At 36.8% G+C, this 23,141-nt stretch overlaps 1 protein-coding gene across 1 annotated transcript; it reads right to left on the minus strand.

Moving 5' to 3' along the window:
• Nucleotides 1-2,076: 2,076 nt before the first annotated feature.
• Nucleotides 2,077-23,103, minus strand: NUP37 (nucleoporin 37). Its single transcript, XM_084205942.1, has 10 exons — nucleotides 23,023-23,103; nucleotides 21,276-21,495; nucleotides 19,498-19,622; nucleotides 18,471-18,543; nucleotides 14,795-14,889; nucleotides 7,009-7,099; nucleotides 4,678-4,859; nucleotides 3,734-3,784; nucleotides 3,239-3,332; nucleotides 2,077-2,417 (listed from the first exon to the last, which is right to left on the minus strand). The coding sequence occupies exons 2-10, from the start codon at nucleotides 21,429-21,431 to the stop codon at nucleotides 2,304-2,306; spliced, it is 981 nt and encodes a 326-aa protein (XP_084062068.1). The 5' UTR covers nucleotides 21,432-21,495; nucleotides 23,023-23,103; the 3' UTR covers nucleotides 2,077-2,303.
• Nucleotides 23,104-23,141: the final 38 nt, after the last annotated feature.

The following is a 23,141-nucleotide window of genomic DNA, read 5'->3' on the forward strand; positions in this document are numbered from 1 at the left end:
GGTCATCTGCAAAACAAAACTGTACAAGCTGAGAAAAACTGGCAAGGGCTACTGAAGCTTACAATGTTCATATGCATCTTGTGTGCTTATATATTGTTACAGGTCCCAGGACACCACATTCAGGTTAGAATCAGCCCAGAACTCAAATAGCTCTACATCTGAGAGACAAGTTAAACAGAAACAAAAAGCTGATCCAAAAAAATTTCCAGACATGGTGTCACCTGATCCTCCACAAGGGGCAATAGTTGTTTTTAATAAGGTGGTCCAATGAACAGCTGAAAAGATCAGTGTGGATTAACATTTGCTTGATTTACCATGGAGTCTTCTAAATCCATGCTTGCAAAGGGTATTCTAGTAAAATTTTCTGTATAAAACTGATATTGCCTCAATGATTTTTCTCTATGCTGAATTTAAGCAATGACCCCTCCAGTCTCAATAATCTAAGTGTGCCAGAACTTGTACAATTCTTGCAAACAGTTCAGAGAATTATCAACCCTTCACAGTTAAATAGACTGTGAGAAATACAATGTTAGGTATTATGTAGGTTTCTTAAAAAAAAGAAAGAAAATGGAAACTAAATGATAAATGTTTTGCAGTTCTCTGAAAATGGTTTGTCAAGTTTCAGTTTTCCAAGTACTGTGCTGAGGCAACATGAGAGGATTAACTAATTATTTTGTTCTGTACAAAAGAGCATGGAGAACATGCTAAAAACATTAGCTGCTCTCTTACTTATTTATTTAAATATCCATATTACTTCTTTCCAGTATAAAATGAAGAGCCTTGAACTTGGCAAGATCATTCCTGGGTAAACAGTTTTAAGTAGTCCTTAAAAACAAAGTATGAAAAGCAAACATCCTGGTTTCTGAATTAACTACAGAACAAAAGAATTTCTGTTCTTTGCCCTCTTTGGGCTTAAGCAATTCTAAACCAAAAAAGTCTCACTCAAGAGTGCACCTGCACATGCCTGGTGCATACTGGCCTTGTCTGCATGGGTCCTGAGTATAGTGGATATATTCTGCATAGGCAGGAGCTTTGTGAAGTTTGCTCTGAGGACAGAAAACCCATGTCTGTTTCAGTTCCACTACACACAAAAAGGATAACAGTGCCTCAGGCCAATCCTTCCTCCCAGAGTCACAAAGATTTTTAGCTACAAGTGAATGAAACCTCCCCCTAAGGCTGCTATCTCTGGTTAGACAATGGATACAAGATAAACAGAGCACTAGTTACCTTGAAACATCTGCTTATTTTACAGTTTAGGCACACACCAGTCCACTGGAACTTATAAGAAACTTCATATTTGTTTTAGGTAAATTTTGGTGCCAGCTGGAAAGCAAAAGTTCTCAAGGATAAAGGATTATGAGAAATAGAATATGGTCTTGAGTTTCAAAAGGTGACTGTAATTTCACTTATTGATGTCCCACTTCTGAACTGGTTTGTGTCCGACATAAATAGGAACAAACAATCGAATATTTTAAAATCTAACTACAGCTAATAATGAGGGCTACAATGCTGTAAGGAGCTGTAACACTAGTGAAACATCCTGACATCCCTTCACTTGCAAAAGTATGCAAAACAGCTACTTAAGACAGGAGTTATCTCTGTCTTCTTTTACTTCTGCTCTGGTCTTGTATGGGAATGGTAGGAAAAATAGGTTTCTAGAAAGCAGAATGCCTTTGATTTTCTTGTAAATACTGGAAGTAAAAGGCTGTAAGCAGAAAAAAAAAACCCTCACTGTGCTGTTTGACAGGCCTAAAGTAAATCCCTCTGTTGTCTTTAGAGAAATAAATCTGGTTCAAATTATCATTCTGATTTCACCATTAGCTTCTTCACTGGTAGTGCTAACTAGTTTATTCAAAAACATCCATAACCACAGTACATTACTGCTTTTTTTTTTCCTTATAAGATAGTCGTGGTTGGCAAAGCTAATACGGAGAGGTGTTCTTTCTGTAGGTTACTCTGCACAGTATCAGGTATTTGAGCTCTGTTAACTGAGTGAGATTATCAGACTGACATGCTGGGACACAAAATCTCTTTAAAAACTCCCCCAATAAATTAATTTCACACCAGATACCATGTTTAAAAAGTACATTTTATTCTAATAGAAATAACCAAAATGTATGATAAACAATTTTTCAAAAAGCTCTTGTACTTGCAAGCTAAAAATCAAACACAAGTGATTTATATCTTGCTTGCTTCTTTCTTCTGTTGTCCAAGTGAAAACCATCACAAAGAGTAAATTTCTTCATTTTACTAGAAAAAAGGCATTATGCTGTCAAGCTTCATATTGAAGGCAAATGCTTATTTTACATTTCAGTAACCCAGAAGAAAATTTTATGGTCTCCTCCAACTGCACATAATGGAAGAGTTCTGTGCCATGTCAAGCCAGATCCTACAGCTGCAGTTCCAGTAAGAATGGGCTGTAAAAAACAAAGAGAGAGGGAGAAAAATATCAATACAACTTCCCTTATAAATGATTTCTAAACTGCAGATACCAAGTTGCATAGACAAATAAACACCACAGATTAAATACTCCTTAAAACAAATATAGTTAAAATACAACAGAAATTCTACTAAAAAATGTGATTCTCTGCTGCATAGTTCCAGTAGCTGCTTACTAGATTTAAGTAAAATGCAGCAAAATATTCCATAATAACAAATAGTTTCAACTCTTTACATTAGCTTAAACACCATTATTATAAAGGCATGATATCAAACTTAGAAACCTTTTAAAATGAAATTACTTCTGTTATTTCAGTGAATTCATAACTAGTATGTTTGGAGGTAATATTTTTATTGTAAGCATTGCAAGTATATACTGACTCCAGCAAAACCAAAATATTTCCTATGCTTTGCATTTTCATTAATAATTTAAAATGTAATTAGTTAAAACCATAAAAATATACCACTAGGTGGTTTTAGCCTCCTAAGAACTAGAAATGTTGCCAGATTAATTAAACATCAGGTTAAAGGTGTTTTTCTTCCCCTCAGAACTGATATGGCAAACCAAGCTATAGATCGAGCAGCAAACCAGCATATAGATCGAGCAGCTCCTAAAATAGCAGTTTTAAGGATGCACCAATTTTTTTTTTCCTTAGCATGAATGCCACAAACCAAAATAAAATAAAATGGGTATACCAAGCAGCACTTCTGAATGGTTTGGGCTAGTTTTTAATTGTAGCTTTTAAGTAACACGAGTCTGATCTGAGGAAAACAGATGCAACTGCAGTCAAAAATTTACTTGGGGGTGTCCTAAATGATGAACCAGCAATTGAGTAGTTGTCTTTCCTGGATATCCAGTAGTTGCAAACAGATTTTCATTCACTCGGGACCACCTATGAATAAAATGAATCCATCCATGAATAAAATGAATGTTCTTTCCAAATGCCCCTGTTATAGCAGCAGAAGTGCAAAGTGGAGTTCTCTCCCTTGGGACTAACTGTGAAGATGTCATGTATTGTAACAGCAGAGAAACAGATTTAGTGAATTAGCTTGTAAATGATTCCCTACCCACAGCCCCATAAGCACAGTGCTGTAAAACAAAAAAAAAAACTATCACATGAATGCTACTCATATATACTAAATGTGGGTCATTGACAAATTTCACAAAGTTTATATACCCAGTCCTCCTAAAAATTACTTAAGCGAGATACAAGCAGGTTACTAAACTCACAACTGTTTGTATAGATATAGACTAAAACAGATAAACCCCATAAAATCAAGACAACATTTATACCTGAATAATCTGGCTCGGTCAACATGGACAGGTCTCTTATCCTGTGGATAACTAAAAGAGACATTCAGGGTAAAAACCTGTTCTGCAAATAACTATAGCTCATACTATAAGTACTAAAATTGCAGTGAAGGGGACACATTGTCTACTCTCTGTGAAGCAGCTGAGGGAAAACCAGAGGATTCCTGCAGCTTTAATCTCAATTTGGAGTAGGAAAACTGAAGTAGTTGTCCAGTTCATTAAGGATCAATAGGTATCTGCTTATGACTTGGAATGAAATTTTAACAAACACATAAGAGTGAGAGGCAAACAGTAGTGAGATGCTATCTCAAATGGACAAAGACAATGTTACATTTTTAACATAAAATATTGATAAAGATGAAACAAAGAATACGAGGGAGTGGTTTGTATCAATATCATAATTCCTGATAATTGTTCATTTATTTAGCTTATGCATTGGGCCTACAAAGATGAGTAAGGGGCTGGAGCATCTCTTACAAGGAGGAGCTGTGCCTGTTCAGCCTTGAGAAGAGATGACTGAGAAGGGACCTCATCAAGGTCCATCAGTATCTGGAGGGGGGGGTCAAGGGGATGGAGCCAGGCTCTGCTCCGTCCTGCAAGCAATAGGATGAGAGGCAGTGGGCACAAACTGATGAGCAGGAAGTTCCTGAACATGAGGAAGAACTTTACTCTGCAAGTGAGCAGGCACTGGAACAGGTTGCCCAGAGAGGGTGTGGAGTCTCCCTCACTGAAGATATTCCCAACCCTGTGCCTTGTGCTCTAGGATGATCCTGCCTGAGCAGGGAGGTCGGACCAGCTGACACACCGTGGTCCCTTCCAACCTGACCCATTTGTGATTCTGTGACAGCCATGCTTTATTAGCCAAGTAGTACCTGCATTTCCCCATGAAGAGAATAAAGACACCTATGCCATGGGCATAAAAATACCTGGAGCGAGTGATATCCCAGATCAGCCAATCACTTCCAGCAACTGCTCCAATTTTAAAAGTATTTTTTAAACACCAGTCTGCTGACATCAGTGGTGTTTGTTCACACTCCAGGGAGAGAATGGCCTGGTGTGTAATCAGGTCATAGAATCGTATTGTCCCATTCTTCTCTGCCACCATCAGCTGTTAAAAGAAATTCATACAATGTGGTAAACTTAGCATTAATGGAAATTAATTTTTTCCTACTCTACAGAAAACCTAGAATACATTCAAACAAATATAATAATACTAAATGAAGTACAGTTCTTCACTTCATACCAGAAAACTTTCTCTTGGACACTCTGTAAACAATAAATAAAAACCATTTTACACTATTGATACACTGTTATACATAGTGATTACATTATTTTATTTCTATATGTCTATAGCTATCTGTGTGTATAATTTTGATGGTTAGAAACACCAGTTCATAACCACCAAAGCACTGTGCTTTCACACAGCAAAAAGTTATTATTATTATTTTAACATTCAGCAGCTTCTGTTCAGAGCACAAAGAACCAGCTGACACACAATGCTGTAAAAAAGAAAGGGTTATCAAGCACTGGAACAGAGCTGCCCAGGAAGTGGTGGAGTCACCATCCCTGGAGGCATTCAAGAAATGACTGTATATGGCACTTAGTGCAATGGTTTATTTGATAGGATGGTGTTCAATCAAAGGTTGGACTCGAGGATGTTAGAGGTCTTTTCCAACCTCAATGATTTTATCATTCTAAGCAAAGTATTAATTAGTGTGGCTGTAGAATCTATAGAACCACTCTTACTGATTTTATATAACATCTCTTACTTCATCCTATAATAATTTGCAATGTATTTTATCTAAACTTTTTCTATTACAGCAGTACACTCAAGCAGTTGTTTTTTAAGTATTGTAGAAAGAGCTTCATGATTAAATTATAGAATCATAGAAGGATTGGGTTCTAGTTCCAATCCTCTGCCATGGGCAGGGACACTCTCTACTAGGCCAGATTGCTCAGGGCTCCATCCAGCCTGGTCTTGAACACTTTGGGCAACCTGTTCCAATACCCAGATGATGACATGAGATTCTTCTTAATGAGGAGAAATGGTTTTCAGATAATCATGAACAATTAATCAAGAAAGGCAAAGAAGCATAAAAAAATACTCCAGTAATACCAGTTTGTTTGGAAAAATAGAACTGTCACCAAAACATGCTTTCCTGCAAACTAAAGGTCACGGTGCAGTAAGCATTTTGACCTGCAATAAGCTTTTCAGCAAGAACTAAATCTAGCAAGTTTTATGAGTGTTTGGAATGGGCTTTTAAAAAACCAAAAAAAACCCAACAAAAAAACAAAAAAACTCCATGCCTGTCTCTGATAATACTCAAAGAAAGACATGCTAACGCTAATAATATCTAAGACTGGCATACTATGGCAGTATTTTTGGGAAAATCTATTAATTTTGTTGTGCTAACAAAGTTGCTCAGTAGCAAACAGCAGCTAACCCATTAAATTCTGATGCCACCTGAATCAACAGTTTTCCTAGTTAACAGTTTCCTTTTATAGTAAGGACGGATATTGATATTGGTGGTAAGTGTGATGAGATTAGAGATCCTCCTTCCCTACTGCTGTGTAAATATTTTGATACCTTATTTGACTGCTTTTCTCTGTTTTAAGTATGTGTTTTTGTGGTAACCTGAACAACCATTTGTAGCTGCTTAAGGCAGTTATTGATAGGCACATTAGGAATAATAAATCCAAGACTGCAGGGACTAGACCATTAACGAAGCTGGATATTTGGGTACTTACCAGCTGATTAATCCTCCTCAGTAGAATAACGAGATAAGTATAAAATCACAGTCTATTGATTTGATTTTTCAGAACATATTTCATAGACTTTAAGCAAGAACAACAACAAAAATGTCTCTTGTTAACTTCAAACAGATCCTTTTCAAAGCTTGGCATGTTCTTTAAAGGGTCTGTATTATTGGTGAACTGTATTACCATGACTGAGAAAACTCAAGCTCTTCTCTGGTAATCGCCAGTTAATAAGCAATCAGCAGAATAGTTATCAACAACTGATGTACCTAATCAAGAAGGACTATTTCTGATGGGAGGAGTAAGGGACTGAGGGTAAAATGACAAGAATGGCAATGAGAATTCATTCATAGTCCCTTCACATTAGCAGATCCAACCAATATCCAGTTACAGTGTAAACTAGGTCCTCAAACTTTAATGTTACTACAGCATCAAAGCTGCACTTTAGGTGTGTCCCCCCCTCCTGTTATTTTAAAGGTGGTGAGGGAGAAAACCACAACCTTAAAAGCCTCCTCAGGATGCCAGCAAACACTCATTCCAGAGGAACGTAAAACAAAATGGGCTTTCTCATTTCCTTCCAAATCCCAGACCCTGGGGAGAAAAGAAAGAAAGACAAAAAAGTAAAGTACTAAACTATTGCCATTTGACTGCAAATACAATAATTTTCAGTGCCTCAATTTGTTCACAGAGGAAGTGACCAAATGAAATAGTGTTCATGCTGTATCATTTGAAGAAGTCATTGAAAGTGGCCAGTGCTGCAGATAATGTATTTTAACACTGATGAGCGAGGCAGAGCCTCTATTTAACTATTCAAATGATTTGACACTTTAAGTTATCTAGACATTAAATTTCAGTGAGATGTTCCCATTTTTTCATGAGTCAACACTACAGCCTTTGTACTATACCATAAATAGCAGTGAGGCAGTACAAAGCAGGAAAGTCAGTGTTGGCCCAGTTGATACAAGGAACCTAAAATGAGGTACCAATCAAATTAATCATCCATGTTGCCATGTAAAGGGCAAGACTCTTAATTAAAGTATTTTGGCTGCCTAATATGAGAGTTTCCACTATTTCCTGGTAAGACAAGATTGAGCGATGGAAATATAAGAAACCAGAAATGAAGCTAAGGCAAACAGAAGGATCAATGGCAGAGGTAACCCTAACCAAGAAAGGGTCTCGGAGAGCTTTCATCAGGTAAATTGCATGTGCCAGTTTTACCTTTTGCTTTGGAAACACCTACAGTACATATCTGGCAACTATAAAAAAATTAAATAATCAACAGTATTTGGTCAATATGGATGGACAGGGAAGTGTATGCTGAAACACCAAAACTAGGTTAGGTTATGGGTGAGTTTTCTTTGGATGTGTTCAGTAAGAGTGGTAATAAGCTATGGAGCTACTTTGTTTCTAAAATGCAACAAAATCAAAACTGAGACTATTTTACCTCACATCCACTGCTCAACTCACTCTTTTCCTACAAAATCAATAGCTCAGTTGTAGGACAAAGACATCACAGTTGTGAACATCAGTCTGAACCACAAGGCTACATGTTATTTATATACATTTGGACACTGAAACATACACATATATCCTTCCCTTCTGACATGCAAAACTTGAGAAACAGCCAATTTTTAAAGTAGTGTTCTGCCCAGTCTTTTGAGCTAGATGAGTGGCTACGTACTATTATTGTTTATTCTAGAGGATTTTTGCTGACTTCCTCCAGACTTTTTCAGTTTATATCTCACCAGGGTGCTTAGAGCCTTATATTTAAGAGATTTAAAAAAACTCTTAACCAATACATCATAAGTCTAGACAAAATATATGGGAATAAAGTAAATATAGTTAATGAACAATGTTGTTTTCTTATGCCAAACCACAATAGATCAAATATTTGTTTTCCCCGTAGAAAACACAGGGTCTCTAATCTTGAAGAATCAGTGTGCTTACTAAAAAAAGTCAAAACAAAAACCTGACAAGTGTTTAAAAAATGAAATATCTACTTGATTAGGTAATTTAGAAACATACAATACTTTCTTCTACTGCCAAAAATTTTGCCTTGTAGATTTGTCCAAGTCAAATCAACACTCCCCATGTGTATTTACTGTGCAGGGAGAAAATTATGATACAAGACAAGATGGTGAATCATTTTGGCAAAAGGAATATGCCATTATGTTTCCTTCCCTGAAGTGAGTGATGTTATTAGGTGTTGAGACAGAAATTTATGCTTTTTACCTCCATAACTTTGTTATTTATAAAGTTACCAAATTTGTATTTTTTACTTTGTAAGAATGGCAGGACTGTTAGTAACAAACAGTATAGGGAAGAGAAGGGCTAAAAGCCTCTTTTATATTTTCTTTATTGATACCAAAGATAGTATTTTTAGTTTTGGAAAAGAAAACCCCAAAACCCCCAAAACACAAACCAGGCAATATATATCAAGATAGATCCTTGTGTGAATGCATCATGTCTATACAATTACATATGTGTTCAATTAACTCTTTTCAGTATTTCTTTGTGAAAAACCCAAGTAAAAAACTTGCAAACCCCAAAAATTTAGCCAAACTGATTTTCAATTCCTAAATTACTCAGTAATCATAACCAAATCAGCTACAGATGCTGCCCCCCCATTTTTGTTCACATTCCTATCACGTGAATCAATCCAAAAAGACTGAGGCTTTTGTCTCCCATTCAAAGCTCTTGAAACTTTACTAATACTACCATGATTTTATACCAAACTAAAACAACTGTATGTTTTTCTCCAAACATCCTTATCTTTTTTAACCCTGCAATGTGTCACTCTCTTAGTTCTTCTGTTCCAACCAACTATCGTGGCATAGACTTGTCACTGAGCTTGTGGCATTTTTTCCTGATATTTAAAACAAAATCCACAAAAAATTCATTGGAGAAAAGTTTGAATAAACACAGTTGATTAATGTATAGTCTCAAAAATAACATCTAATCTTCTCAGTAAAATAATGTTTTTAAGTAACTAAGAACTGAGAAATTATTTACTGCAATACTCAGAAAACTTAAACCAACTCAAATACAGATTGTTGCAAATGCTGTTAAAGAAAATTCTTGAGATACTAGTGCCTTTCTCTTGTCATTCAAATCCTGTAGCTAACAAACAAATAAAAACTGCAGTGACCTCATAGCTTGAAGATATTCAAATTTCATTGACCCAACTATATTATATCTTGTATGCATGAATACGGATGCATATGTGCAGCAATATCATCATAGAATGGACTTTTATTACACCTGGCAAAGTACCTCATTAGAACTCTGAACACTTGTGGCAATGGAGATGATCCTTATTTTATCTTCTAACTTTCTGAATTATGAATAATTTCAAATAGCAGAAGCAACTGTTAATTGGCTAAAAATCATAATTTGCAATAGTGAAAGAACTAAACCAGATTGCAATCTTCAGGCATTTCTCAAATCCCCAGAAGATGGAAGTAAAAATGGGAATTCTTCCAACAAAAGACTTCTAACAATTTTAGTGAGTGGGTGGGGGCTAGAAGAAACCTTGACATCTGATTCCCACTAAAAAGCATGATCAACTATACTTGATCCATTACTCAAAGATTACTCCTGTCCAACATGGTTTTGTTGTTTTTTCTTTTTTTTTAATATCTAACTTTAATACATTTCTTTATATCTCCATCAGACATATTCCATGCACGAGTAAAATCCTATCACTCTTGAAAAGCCTAGAGCACTACGGTCATGGGCAAGGTTCCTGTTCCTGTGATCACACAAAGGTGAACTTGTTCCTCACTGAGCACAAGGAGTGAGAAGATCTCAGAAAAGGAACATGAAAGTGCAGAGATTAGAAAATACTGCAGAGGATACAACCAAGACTGGCTTTCTCTAAGGTCTTCTGACAACTCCATATGGATTTGGCTGTCACACATCTGGAGGGTACTAGGCAGGACATGAAAGGCTGAAGTGGAACTGTAGAGATTCCTCTGTCTGGTCAGAACAAGAGAAAGGTGTAATATTTAAGTTTTTATCAAGTCTGTTCACAGAAGAAATGTACAGATATTCCTTCAGAAAGCTGACCCACGTTCACCATTTTCTTTTGGTGATCGAAGGAAATGTCACTGCTCCTAAAGAATTAGTGATTAGAGTATTTCAGATCTTGGCATTAAAAAACATGTTATCTCTAGCTTCTTGTAATATCTACTTGGATATGCAATCAATAGATTGATACATTTCTCACTGCTGACTGTGGGCTGCAATTATACCCGGCAGTGTTGGTAGAGGCAGGACATGCAGTATCTCCACTTCACTAATACACTTCTCAGGCCATGCATACTTAGAACTAAGTCCAAGAAATACACATTTCTACTACTACTACTGAAATTCCTTTAAAGTTATCTAATGCAAAACCAGAGACCACGCAGCCTTTTTGAAAAAAAGAGTGACACTTCAGTTCTGTCCTTTCTATCAGAGCAAAAAATGGCTGTTAAGAGCTATCAGCTTATTGTTCCCAGGGTGGATATAATACTAAATGCTTCTGTGGTATGACTGCTACAGAGAAAATCAACTACCAATTCTGCTGATGGCTTTCTAAAATATAAAACTTCTAAACAAATCTAATGCAATTATTTCTATTTAAAAACAATTTACAGGCTAGACTGCATTCTAGGGCTGTGCTACTCTTAACATAAGCCATAATGTGTCACAAATTACTCCATCATCCTCATATATTGAAGACTTCCTAATGAAAATTTTATTAAGATAACACTGAAATAACGTTCCAAACATTTGATCCAGAAAGCTTTTTGTTGGTTTTTTTTAATGCTGACAGGAGATCAGTTAATTCTTGCACTGTCCAAAACCAGTTGGTTAATACATTGTGGCAGTACAATGTAACAGAATTGTGTACGACTACATACAGGGATGCATACAAGTGTGCCAATTCAAAGACTGGACTCTCAAAGCAACTCAAGACTTCTTTATTTTCATAAATTATAATGCAGAACTAGCTTGATAAAATGTAACCAGCATACCTCAGAAAGAAGAAGTATTTTGGTATGACAACTTTTATAAAAATTTTGACAGAAATCCATACTTGACTGCACTAGGAATGGGAAGATGCAAATAGACAATGGGTTTGGAGGCAGAAATAAGTGATAATGACCACTTTTCAACATAGCCAAAACCTGAAATATTTATTGAATAATCAAGGTAAGATTCAAGTGCAACATGTGCTGGCAATACATTAAAAAAAAACAAGAACAAAAAAAGCCCCAAAAAGCAAAAACCCAGGAGTTACCATTACCTTTCCTTCATATTGTTTAGAGAAAAATCTACACAAAATACCTAGGGCATCAGAGTACCACATAAAAAATATGCTACAGATAAACCCCCTTAAAACCAGATGAAACACTACAAAGCATTCTAAAACGATAGTTAATTTAGCTTTCAGTGACATCAAACCTTGCCCCCTAATCCCTGGTTAGAGAACAAAACTAATCCTCTCATGATCTGGCATTTATTCTACATGTAACAGAGAAGGCTGAACTTCAGAGTGACTGATGAATTCACCAAGTTCTCTATGAAGTGATGTCAGCCATGGTTTAAGGAAATGAACAGAACTCAGAAAGGAATCAAAAAGCAGGTACAGCCACAGGTAATGTGGAAGATAATACAACTATACATTCTTTTGCACTCACAAAGAGAGGAAGAGGATGTAGTTTAAGAAATGGTTAAAAGAAAAAGAGAGAGTGAGGGAGAGAAAGGGATGGATGAGTTTTTTGCAGCTTTTCAAAATACAAGCCATTCCAGCACTTGATGACCAGAAGAAATTGCAATGCTAGTATTTCTAAGGGTCTAACACTGTCAGACCTTTCAGTTCCACCTGAGGAGGGAGTATGAGGTGATTACCAATCAGATTGAATTAACCTTTTGACAGTCAAGTTCATTTTTATCATGGATATGAGATTAGTGGGTTTTGATAGGATGGTATTTGGCCTTAAGTAATTCCAGAAACACCAGGTCTTTAACCACCAATAGTGGAGGATTTCAGTTGAACTCGTGGTGTTTTCCAAACATTTCCCACAATTTTTTTGGCTTTGTTAAGTACCAGAACAAAATCATTTGTACATCTGAGTCTGTGCAGACTCCTAGACTGTGTTTCTGAATCATAATGAAAAAGCCAGTAGTAATTATTTTTTTTTTAAAGAGTGGTGCACAGGGAGTTGCACACACACACACACACACACACACACACACACACACACACACACACACATGTCATTAACAAAGTGGGATGCACACATTCCTACACTTGATGCAAATGTTCAAAGAAGTGTATACTGCCTTACCATTTCAAGGAATTAAATGAAATATTCCTTAAAGCTATCCTAACACAGATGACCACTGCAATTATTTTTAGAGCAATTCTACTTCACAGCTGCAAAAAAGTTTTGAGTTGTGAGATTAAGGCCAATAAAGACCACATGCAAGAAACAAGAATTCCTGAGCAACACAGCAGCAACTTAAAAGTGAGAACGTTGGATATAACCAGTGTCCAGGTTACACTGTCTGCCCTCCAGCCAAAATGACTGAACTCCACTCTGAGATGTCACAGTTGCACCAGCTTGTGGCAAGACTATTTAGTGGAAGAAAAGTGAAAATCTCACTTCCCTAGAGGTTACTGATGAACTTAAACATAAACTTTCTCTTGAGTGAAAACCAGGGAAGACCTAACCATGCTTGTATATAGTCAATACATACCAAAAAGTTGTTTTAAAACTTTATTGAGACTGAAAAGTGGAACTCAGGACTTGTACTAATTGTTCTAGTATTTTATTCCACAGGCATTAGCAGATTTTTGTATCCTAAGAACAATTTCAGGAGAGAAATTCAGTACAGGCAGAAGAATTATTCCTCTTCTTACGTTACTACTGAAGCAAATTACAGAGTAAGTAAAGAATGATTTTGGTAAGTCCCAAGGAATGCATTTTCCATTAGTTTTGAAAGTGTAACCTTTAAATTCAATAGAAAAACTCTTCATGCCCCACATGCATGAATGGAAAAAGAAGAACTCAAGTAGCCAAAAAAAATTCTACTTATTTCCCATGGCTTTTAACCAAAGACTTTACGGTTTATGGCATAAAATGTCTTTTATAGGTACTAAGCTGCAATCTTGTTAGTATATACTAATTACATACATTTTATTTGCCTTTAAATTAGTATCAATTAGACAACTGGTTTTAAAACAGTTTTCTTTCATCCCAGGAAAGCTGAGCATTTCATAAAAGAAACAGGAAAAGGCCACAAACAGTTTTTTACTGAATAAGCCAAATATAAGTTTAGATTTAACAAAGATATCAAGGATAGTAAATAAATCAGAAGAAGATACAGCTAAGTCATACATTTCTACTATTCATTCCTAATGATTTTGTTGGAAATACTGACTAGACATCCATGGATAAACTGCCAACTAATCAGAATAAAGAAAGTCAAAGACAATGCTTTCCCAACTCTCTTGCTGCCCTACTGCAATGACCTGAAAAGCCTGCATAGCCCTCCTGATCTCTCTAACTGCACTGGAGGGGTAAGAGGAGCAGCTTGACAGATTCTTGCACACTACTAGAAGATGGGTGACCTTTTGACAATGACAAACTCCTGCATCAAAAACCTTTACCCAGCAGGTTTCAAAGCATTCAACCATGCTTCTCTTCTACTTCCAGTAATAAGTATCAAAACAGCTGGGTTTGAAGCAGCTGTAATCATGGTATTTTGAGCTGCCAGTACCACTGTATTAGGATGGTGCTGTCTTCAGGCAATGTCATCCCACCCCCTGGTAAGGCTAATACATTTGGGTAGATGGACAAGTTCACATACTGACTTTCACTGACTTTAAACTTGACCCACCTGAAGACAGAATACATAGAGAAGGTCTGTACAATTCAGCACTGAGCTGTACATGTCTGCTCTCTCCTATTCTCATTTTATTCCTATCCCAAAAGGGGGAAAATAGTGTGTGCAAATCCAAGATAAAAGTTTTCTTCATTTTGAATCTAGCTGATTCAAAATATTGCTTTGAAAAAAGACAATCCACAAGTCACAACAAAAAGCCAGTCCACAACCCAAGTTAATGAGAATAGTCCATTTCTTATCTTGTTAGTAGACTAGTCTTGTTAGAGGGCCATGAAGGCACACTAAAAATAAAAATATAAATGCTTATTTAAGTGGACATATAAAACATTCACAGATAGAAAAAGTCCAATACTAGTTTTTCAATAGTGTTTTGAACAAAATGCATACCTGCAGGTGTGATCATCACTTACACTTGCAATTTCTTGTCCTTCATTGGGAGCAAAGACCAGATCATTAATGTAATCTGAGTGGCCATCAAATGTCTGCCAAGCAGAAAAGAGAAATACTTTTACCTTAGAGCTGACTGTTCCACCAATGTATTTAACAGACCTGCTAATGGAAAGATGTGTGTTAAGATAAAACTATACTTTTAATAGAAGCTTTAAAAAGTTTTTATCAGTAACTGGATTTCTTTAAAGTATCTAATTCATGTGTAGATTCATACTGCAGGTGAAAAGATGCCTCCCACTACTCCTTGTAGTAAGCACAGAGGTCAGTTTGATGCTTTTGCTTGACAGATCTGTGAATCACACTAGAGTTTTTTATAATTTTTTCAACCTCTGCGTTTAGAAGGTAGAAGAGAGTAAATCTCAGAAAGGAAGAGGAGAATGACCAGGCAATGAATGCATGATCTACCTACATGAAAGAACTCTGATTACTGGTAAGTCACTCTGATCTCTGAATCTCTCATTAAATACACCTATGGTGTTTTTGAAAGAAGTCTCACAAAATTTTAAGCCAGGCAAATTTCCATGTGTAGATGTATCTGTTACTGTTCCACCCTCTTCTATTCAGTCTCACTGATTAAGTCTCAAGGCACAGCTGCTTTTGTTTTGCCCAGCAAGGTATCATAAAAATGAGACAAAAATATCCTCTCGATAACAGCATGAGACTGAGAGATTGCAGAGGAAAACAAGGTCGAATGAAAACAAGTTCCACACTTTTCTCAAAGAAAAACACATCACCTTTAAGTGTAGCTATTCTGAGGAACAAATGCAGAACAGACTAAAAAAAAAGAAAATCTCAAGCATGCACAATAACTAAATCCTCCTCTCTAAAAGTTTTAAGAATGCCTCATCAGTTCAATACAGAAACATTTTCAGCAGCCAACTTATTTTTTTCCAATACTTTTTTCCATTATTTTATTAAAGCCTAATGGATTATACTAGAACTAATAGGCCCTAAGATGATGCTAAACTATTTAGACAGAATGCCAAGTCTTTTGACAATTTTCAGCATTCTGAATTCAAATATCCTGCCTCATTTTACTTCTGCAGTTCTGATGAAATATGCTTTTTATTAAGCAAAATTTGAAACAGGACAAGGAAGCCATAATTCATTTCCAAATGAAAACCTCAAAAGAAGAAAAAGGTTTCACGAAGATCCATCAGTCATATTTTACCTTTTGTTTTTTTGTTCTGGGCTTGATCCAACCCATAAATTTTGGATTAGTCGTGTCGACATAGTAATGGAAAACTCAAGTGTGCTTCAAGTTCCTTGTTGATAATTACATCAAGACAGTTTTTCCACGGGGAAAACAGAGTAAGGTTTCTCTGTCTATCCCTCCAGAAGCAACACGTACTAATTGTTTACTATAGGAGACAAAATGTTCAGAGATTACATTCTGAACGTAGTCACATACTTCCTTCAGATTTGTTTCCATAGTCTGGACCTCTCCTGAAGATCCCATGTGTCGAGTTTGCACTGTATAATAGATCAAAATTTTCCACATGTTCATCATGAGTTCAACCTCAGGTTTATGAAATAGGTTTTCTGAGGTATCAGTTAACTGTTAAGAAGAACCCACTGTATCAAACGTTACTGAAAGCCAGATCAGCGTAGCTGACCCAGAATTTGTGAACATCTGGGATTTTGCATGTGCTTTAAATCACAGTTAGGTGTTACTTTTCTTGACAATAAATCTAGAGTACAATAATTGTCCAGATATAAGAAATTAATTGATTGCCAGGAAGGGTTTTCCACACTTTATATTAAAAAAAAAACCCAGAAGACAGTCTCAAAGACAACTTTTACTGACACAAACACAGTAGTCCACATTCTTTCTTTTTGTTAATGCGTTCCTCACCAGTAGGTAAAAAATATGTATTCTTAGCTGTTTTCTGATTATTTTTAACATCAGACCAAGCCTGACCCATATAAAATAGTATGTATTTTTACTTTTTCCTCAGCAGGAGCCCATCCTTAATGAAGTTCTTGGACAGCTAATTTCAGTGGTGGAGCTGGCATAAACAAAGCTAATAGCTTTACTGTTAAATTCAATCCAACACTTCTCATTTGTATTGCATATGCACTAAACAATCATAGAATCATTAAGGTTGGAAAAGACCTCTGAGATCACTGAGTCCAAACACAAATTCAACACTGCCAGGTCCATCCCTAAGCACCACATCTATAAGGTGAACACAGAGATCACACTGCTTCCCTGGGCAGCCTGTTCCAACGCTAGATCACCCTTTTACAGAAGGATTTTTTCATAATATCCAATCTGAACCTCCTCTGGTATGACTTGGGGCCATTTGCTCTTGTCCTATCACTTGCTGGCTGGCAGACTTGGCTCACCCCCACCTGGCTACAGCCTCCTTTCAGGTGGTTGTAGAGGTTTTAAGTTCCCTCCCAAGCTTTCTTTTCTCCAGGATGAACAAGCCCAGTTCCCTCAGCTGAACTTTCCCTCATAGGACTTTTGCTCCCTACCCTTCACCAGCTCCACTGCCTTCTCTGGACATTCTCCAGCACCTCAATGTTTTCCTTGTCCTGAGTGGCCCAAAACTGAAGAGGGGATTCAAGCTGTCAAGTACAGAGGGATAAACACTTCCTTCCTCCTTCTGACCACTCTATTTCTTGTGGCCTTAGTAATCCAAAATAAATTAAAAAGCTAGAACTTTGATGTTGAATTTAGCTCACTAGAGTCATTGCTTCATTATTTCAACTAATTATCAATCCATTAGCTAATATTAAAGACACTTTACATTCTGCTAAGTTAAAAGATTTCATTCACAGCTTAACATTAAAGCTTCTAGTCTGAAATTCACAAAACTGTAGATATTACACAAATAGATAACTTTAATATGGAATGACAGATATCAATTCACAAGGACAGCATAAAGAACTTTAAGAACTAATTTGTCAGAAATCCCACCAAGCTGACTATGCCAGTTATCCCACTGCTCAATGGCAAAATCATGTATGACCAACACTAAAAGAAGGGAATTAAAAGTATGTGCATATAGGAAGCAACAGAAAAAGCATTTTCTTTCAAGACATTTAGTAGCATCCCTCTTTACTTCTTATACCCTACCTTTACTCATTCTATTATCAGTATGGCCACATAACTGACATCCACAATTCACTTAATTTCTGTATGACAAATCTCATTGTCTTACTAATATAAATTAATACACTAAAAATAAAAGTCTATTTTTTCTCCTTTATACCCAATAAGCCACTCTCGTCAAAAAAAGCAATATCCTGTTCTAAAGCAGTAAAAGCCAAGGAATACACTCTCCCAATTATTTTTTTTTTTTTTATTAATTAGCTTTGCTTATTGTCAGCTAAGACCTCACCAAAAATCTTTACACTGGATAGCACAAACATCTAATGAACAGTAGTACCTGGACTGGGACGAATTTTGAAGACAATCAGAAGATCATATAGGTGATAATTACAGTTATTCCCACTTTAAAGACAGAAAGGTATTCACAACACAGTTATTATCCCTAGAGATGATGGACCTAAGATCTGCCACAAGTGGAGCAGAAGGATAGTTAAAGATTAGACTTCACTAAAAACTAAATAATCTTTTAAAAATCACATTAGCTGCCCTTACCTTAAATTCATTCTTGTCCTGCAGGTCTGAAGTAAACAGCCTTAACTTCCTATCAGAAGCTGCAGTACAAAACCTACACTCAACAGACAAAAAAAGGCTTGTCAGTCAATCAACATTGCAATAGTTGCCTTTTAATCAGTTTTCCTTCATCTTAAAAATGCAAAGAAAAAGCCAGATTTTGAAGAAAACCCAAAACCATCTATCTTAACTTTTCTGCTTTGGCCACAAGCAGAATTATAACTGGAGGTTATCTGTAAAATAGTGTGCAACAAGTGCCAAGAATATTTATTCAGATGTTTTTACAAAGCTAAATCTGGATTAATTACCAATTACCTGAAATATCTCTCATAAGTGCTGCTGAAAGTTTTCTTGGAAGTTAAGTGGTAAGGCACAAAAAACAACCCTTGTTATAAGTGTTTTAAAATACTGAAATATAAAATTCAGAAACCAATTTCTATTTAACATATTTTAACCTAAAAGACTGTATGAAAATTGAGCAGTAAGCAACTATGGTAACTCTGAAGAATCAAACTACTGAGTACATTTTAATTCAGAAATTTACACTTAATAGCTAACTGTCTTTCTAGATTTTCTAGATTTACACCTCAAAGGCTCTCATAAATAGTATCTAACCTACATTGAAACACAGCACATATGCAAATAGCTTTAAAAAGGGGGCCATTCAAATGATCTCACATTTACTAAAGCTCTTAAAAGAAATGGTTCCTCGAAAATGTACAAAGAAAGAAACAATGTCTGGGGTCCATAAAAATAATGAAAAAGATATTATTTACAGCTTGTTCAGTAGGGAGAGGGTCAAGGGGCACAACAAGGAGGACAAAAACCAAGCAAATGAACAAAAAAAAAAAGACTATAAGAATAAATACTCTACTGAAGAATTCAGAGATTAATCAGTGATTTCTAAGGAGTTAGATGTCACTCATAAGCTTTGAGCAGTCCAATATTAAGGACTTAGGGAAAACAGGTAAGAGACAAGGATACACTGTAGATTTTTATTGTTAAGTACCTTATCTGGGGAGGTATAGCATCAAGTCTAGTTTCAGGACTCCATGCTATGGCATCAACTCTGATTCCATGGTGAAATGTTCTTAGTGTCTTATATTGCATGCCTTCCACTTCTGCATCCTCCTCCTATAGAAATATTGCAGTTAGCTGATTCAGAACAAGGTCTTGGTGACTTCTAACAAATCAGATTGCTACAAAATCAAAGGGCATTCAAAATTACACATATTGGGATCTTTTCAGATCATAACACCTTCAAAGTGAAAACCTGGAACATACAGAAAGCATTAATTTGAAATATTTAAATACTTAGAAATACAATAAAGTATGAGTAAATTATGACTGATTGCAGTCTCATGCCAGAGGCCAATAAAGAGCAGAAAAATCAGAACTGAACTATGAAGATGTTGAGCTCATTCTCTGTACAAGCAGATACAACTAAGGCCACTTAAAACAGCATGGCAATTTAGCACACACTGCAGTGAGAAGAAGCAACGGGAACAAAAGCAAACATGTAATTTAATGTCTTCTTTCTGAAGTGTTTTTACACCATGGAAAAATGCTGTGACTTCCAGAGCATTGCTCTTCAAACAGCAGGAGATAAAAAGGTGCCCTCTGTCATCTGATCCTAAACAGAAGCTTGCTTATTCTTACCACTGGTCAGGACACCAGATAGCAGGAAAAATGAAACAAGAGTTGGGATTGTGGACTCTATCAGTAAACTGACCTCTAAAAAGCTTTTAAAAGTTTTCAGAACATCCAATGAAGCACCTCAAAGGATATTCTTACGAAATTTTCTCTATGTGACAATTCTGCTTTAAGATAAAGATGTATGCCCTCTCTGTATGCCTTCTACATAATGTCGAGGCCATGCAGAACCCAACTGAGGATGCATGAAATTACCCACAGTTTTTCAATGCTTCTCAACAGGAAGAAAGAATAACATTTTCCTCTCCTACTCTGAAATACTCATTGACTCCACATGTGGAAGGGAAGGAAGGATATGAAAATTACAGAAAAAACACCTTGTGTCAGTGGTTGTCAAAATTTTAATTACTTCCTTTTCAAGGCCTATACCAGAAACAAGGTAGTGAGCAACACAAATGTCAGTATGTTTTTGTGGTTAGCACCAGGTGCTCTTCAGAAAATTTCCAACAGTAAGACCATGGGGAATAACAACAACAACAATAATAATAATATCAGCTACAGTATTAATTATAGTAGACGAATTACAAAAATAATATTGAATAATAAAGAAGCAAGATGAAGGAAAAAAGCTTCGAAATTCCAAGCAATTGACTCCAATTGATTGTCAAGCATCTAGGCAAAAAACCCCATCTAATGAAAAACATTTAATCCAGTATAAAAATATACAATACTCAGTATTTTCCATTTAAAAATTTTTCACAATATCACTGTAAGTAACTTGAAGGTAAGAAATGTTACTGTTTCCAACAGTCTGTGAGGGAGAGCCAGTAAAAACAATTGTGAGAAAAAAAATTAGGTAAGTATTTCTACAGTTCATCCCTAAAAAGAAATAAGGACAGATATATCAGTTTGTATTTTACATATATATATATATATATATATATATATATATATATATATATATATATATATATAACTGAAAAACAAGTATCCTAGACTTGTTAGTGTAATAAACAAGTAAAATTCTCCCTTGTTTACCACAGGGAGAGGAGGAACAGGAAAGTGACCAGAGTCTTCCTGCAGTAGAGGTGCTGGCAAAGTCAGTTTCAGGGGCATCTAACAAAAACAACTAACCTGAAATCTGCAACTCCCAACAACCACGTAATTGTTGCCACCATAAGCAATGAGGGAACATGAATCTCCACTGTCAAATGGATTGAATTTTACCACGTGCACATAATCCTCACAATCCACAGTGTAAGAAGTGTTTCTAGTAGAATCTTGCTTCATTTTCAATGAACTTAGTCAAGGTATGACGGAACCGATGTCTTCTCCAAGATGAAAATCCACATTCCTACACAAAAATTTTAAAAAGCACAGATGACTCATTGCATGAATAAAAAACGTAAAGTATTTGTGGCAGAGCAAATAAAAATTTCTTATAACATGTTCAAGAACACAAAAGTTGCACTTAAGCTTATTAGATATAGCCTATTTGTTTTGTCAATCAAAATATTTACTACACTAACATACATTCAAAACTGCCTCTTACAGACTTCAGCAATAACTGCAGATCTTGTGCTACCCCTGGCAACCCACCACCAATACAAAAAACCAAGTAACTGCACACACTCCAGAAGAGTAACACACAGCATTTTAGCATTTTCAACCAAATGAGAAGAAACAGTATGACGCTACCTTCGAATTCTCTTTACTTGTCTACCTCTTTACAGAGTGTGAGTCTAACTAAAAACCGAGTTAACCAAGGCTGCAAAACTGTAAATGAAAATACTGTCGTGCATTCAACCAGTTTTCATGAAAACCAGGTTTCTGTGCTAGAACACAAGAGGTCAAGATACACAATTGATTTCAGAACCAATTCCTTTTAGTCTCAGTACAGATTTGATGTTAGTTTATGTCTTTTTGGGAAATCACCAAATCACATCGTGTGGAAAACCAGATTGAAATCTCAGACCTTTGACAGATTTTGGTGTGTAAACTATTGGAAGGTCTCAGCACTCAAGATTGAATGTTTTGCTTGGGAGCCAGCCAGGTCTGACAGAGGCATCACTCAAACACAGAGAGGCTCTCCATAGTTGTGTGTTTGTGTATTAATTCACACAGTAGTCCACGATATTACTGCAAATACTTTAGCCATTTAACTTGCACAGCTTTGATCCTAAAGCCAAATACAAGTTTTAATTCCATCAAAATTTTTCTTCCTTCAAGGCTTCCCATGAACACAAGCCATTATAGAATCATAGAACGTTAAGGGGTTGGAATGGACTTTAGGATGATGTTGTCCCAAACCCTGCTGCCATGGGCAGGGATATCTTCCACTAGACAAGGCTGTCAATGCCTCATGCAATGTGGCCTTGAACACTGCCAGGATTGGGACATTCACCTCCTCCCTGGGCAGCCTGTTCCAGAGGCCAACCATTCTCACCGTAAAGAATTTCTTCCTCACGTGTAACTAGAGTTTCTCCTCTCTCAGTTTTTACCCACTGCTCCTCGTCCTACCACTACAGTTCCTGACCAAGTCCCTCTCCAGCTTTCCTGCAGCGCCACTGGAGATGCTGGAAGGTGCTATGAGATCTCCACTCAAACTCCTCTTCTCCAGGCTGAACAACTCCAACTTTCTCAGCCTGAATTATCGACCACCAGACCAGTTTGAAAACACCAAGAGTATTATTACCTTCATTTCTTTAGGAAGCACGATTAGGGCAAACGGACCGCGTGGATGCGCCTTACCTCCCCCATCCATGAGCATCCTTTGCCCTCCTACTCCCTCCTTTTCCCTTCGGGGCCCAGCTGCTGCTCCCCAGCCAGGCTGCCCGAGTTCCCCCGGACTGGGGGTGCCCCAACCCCGCTTCACACGCACCTCCGCGTCCCCGGCTCCCGTTCCCGCACAGCCCCGCCGTTCCCCAGCAGGGTCCGCCCGCCCCGAGCGGCGGCAGCGGCGCGGCTGCTTCCGGGGCAGCGGCCCCGCGCCCATTGGGC

This window comes from Fringilla coelebs (genome assembly GCF_963513975.1).
Source record: "Fringilla coelebs genome assembly, chromosome: 5".
Taxonomy (NCBI): domain Eukaryota; kingdom Metazoa; phylum Chordata; class Aves; order Passeriformes; family Fringillidae; genus Fringilla; species Fringilla coelebs.

Coding starts and splice junctions, on each gene's coding strand:
- NUP37 (XM_084205942.1), bottom strand. CDS start 21,431: ATGAAGCAAGATTCTACTAGAAACACTTCTTACACTGTGGATTGTGAG. Junction 4,860..7,008: donor ATCCTGAGGAGGCTTTTAAG/GTTGTGGTTTTC, acceptor TTCTTTTAACAG/CTGATGGTGGCAGAGAAGAA. Junction 2,418..3,238: donor ATCATTTAGGACACCCCCAA/GTAAATTTTTGA, acceptor TGTTTTTTACAG/CCCATTCTTACTGGAACTGC.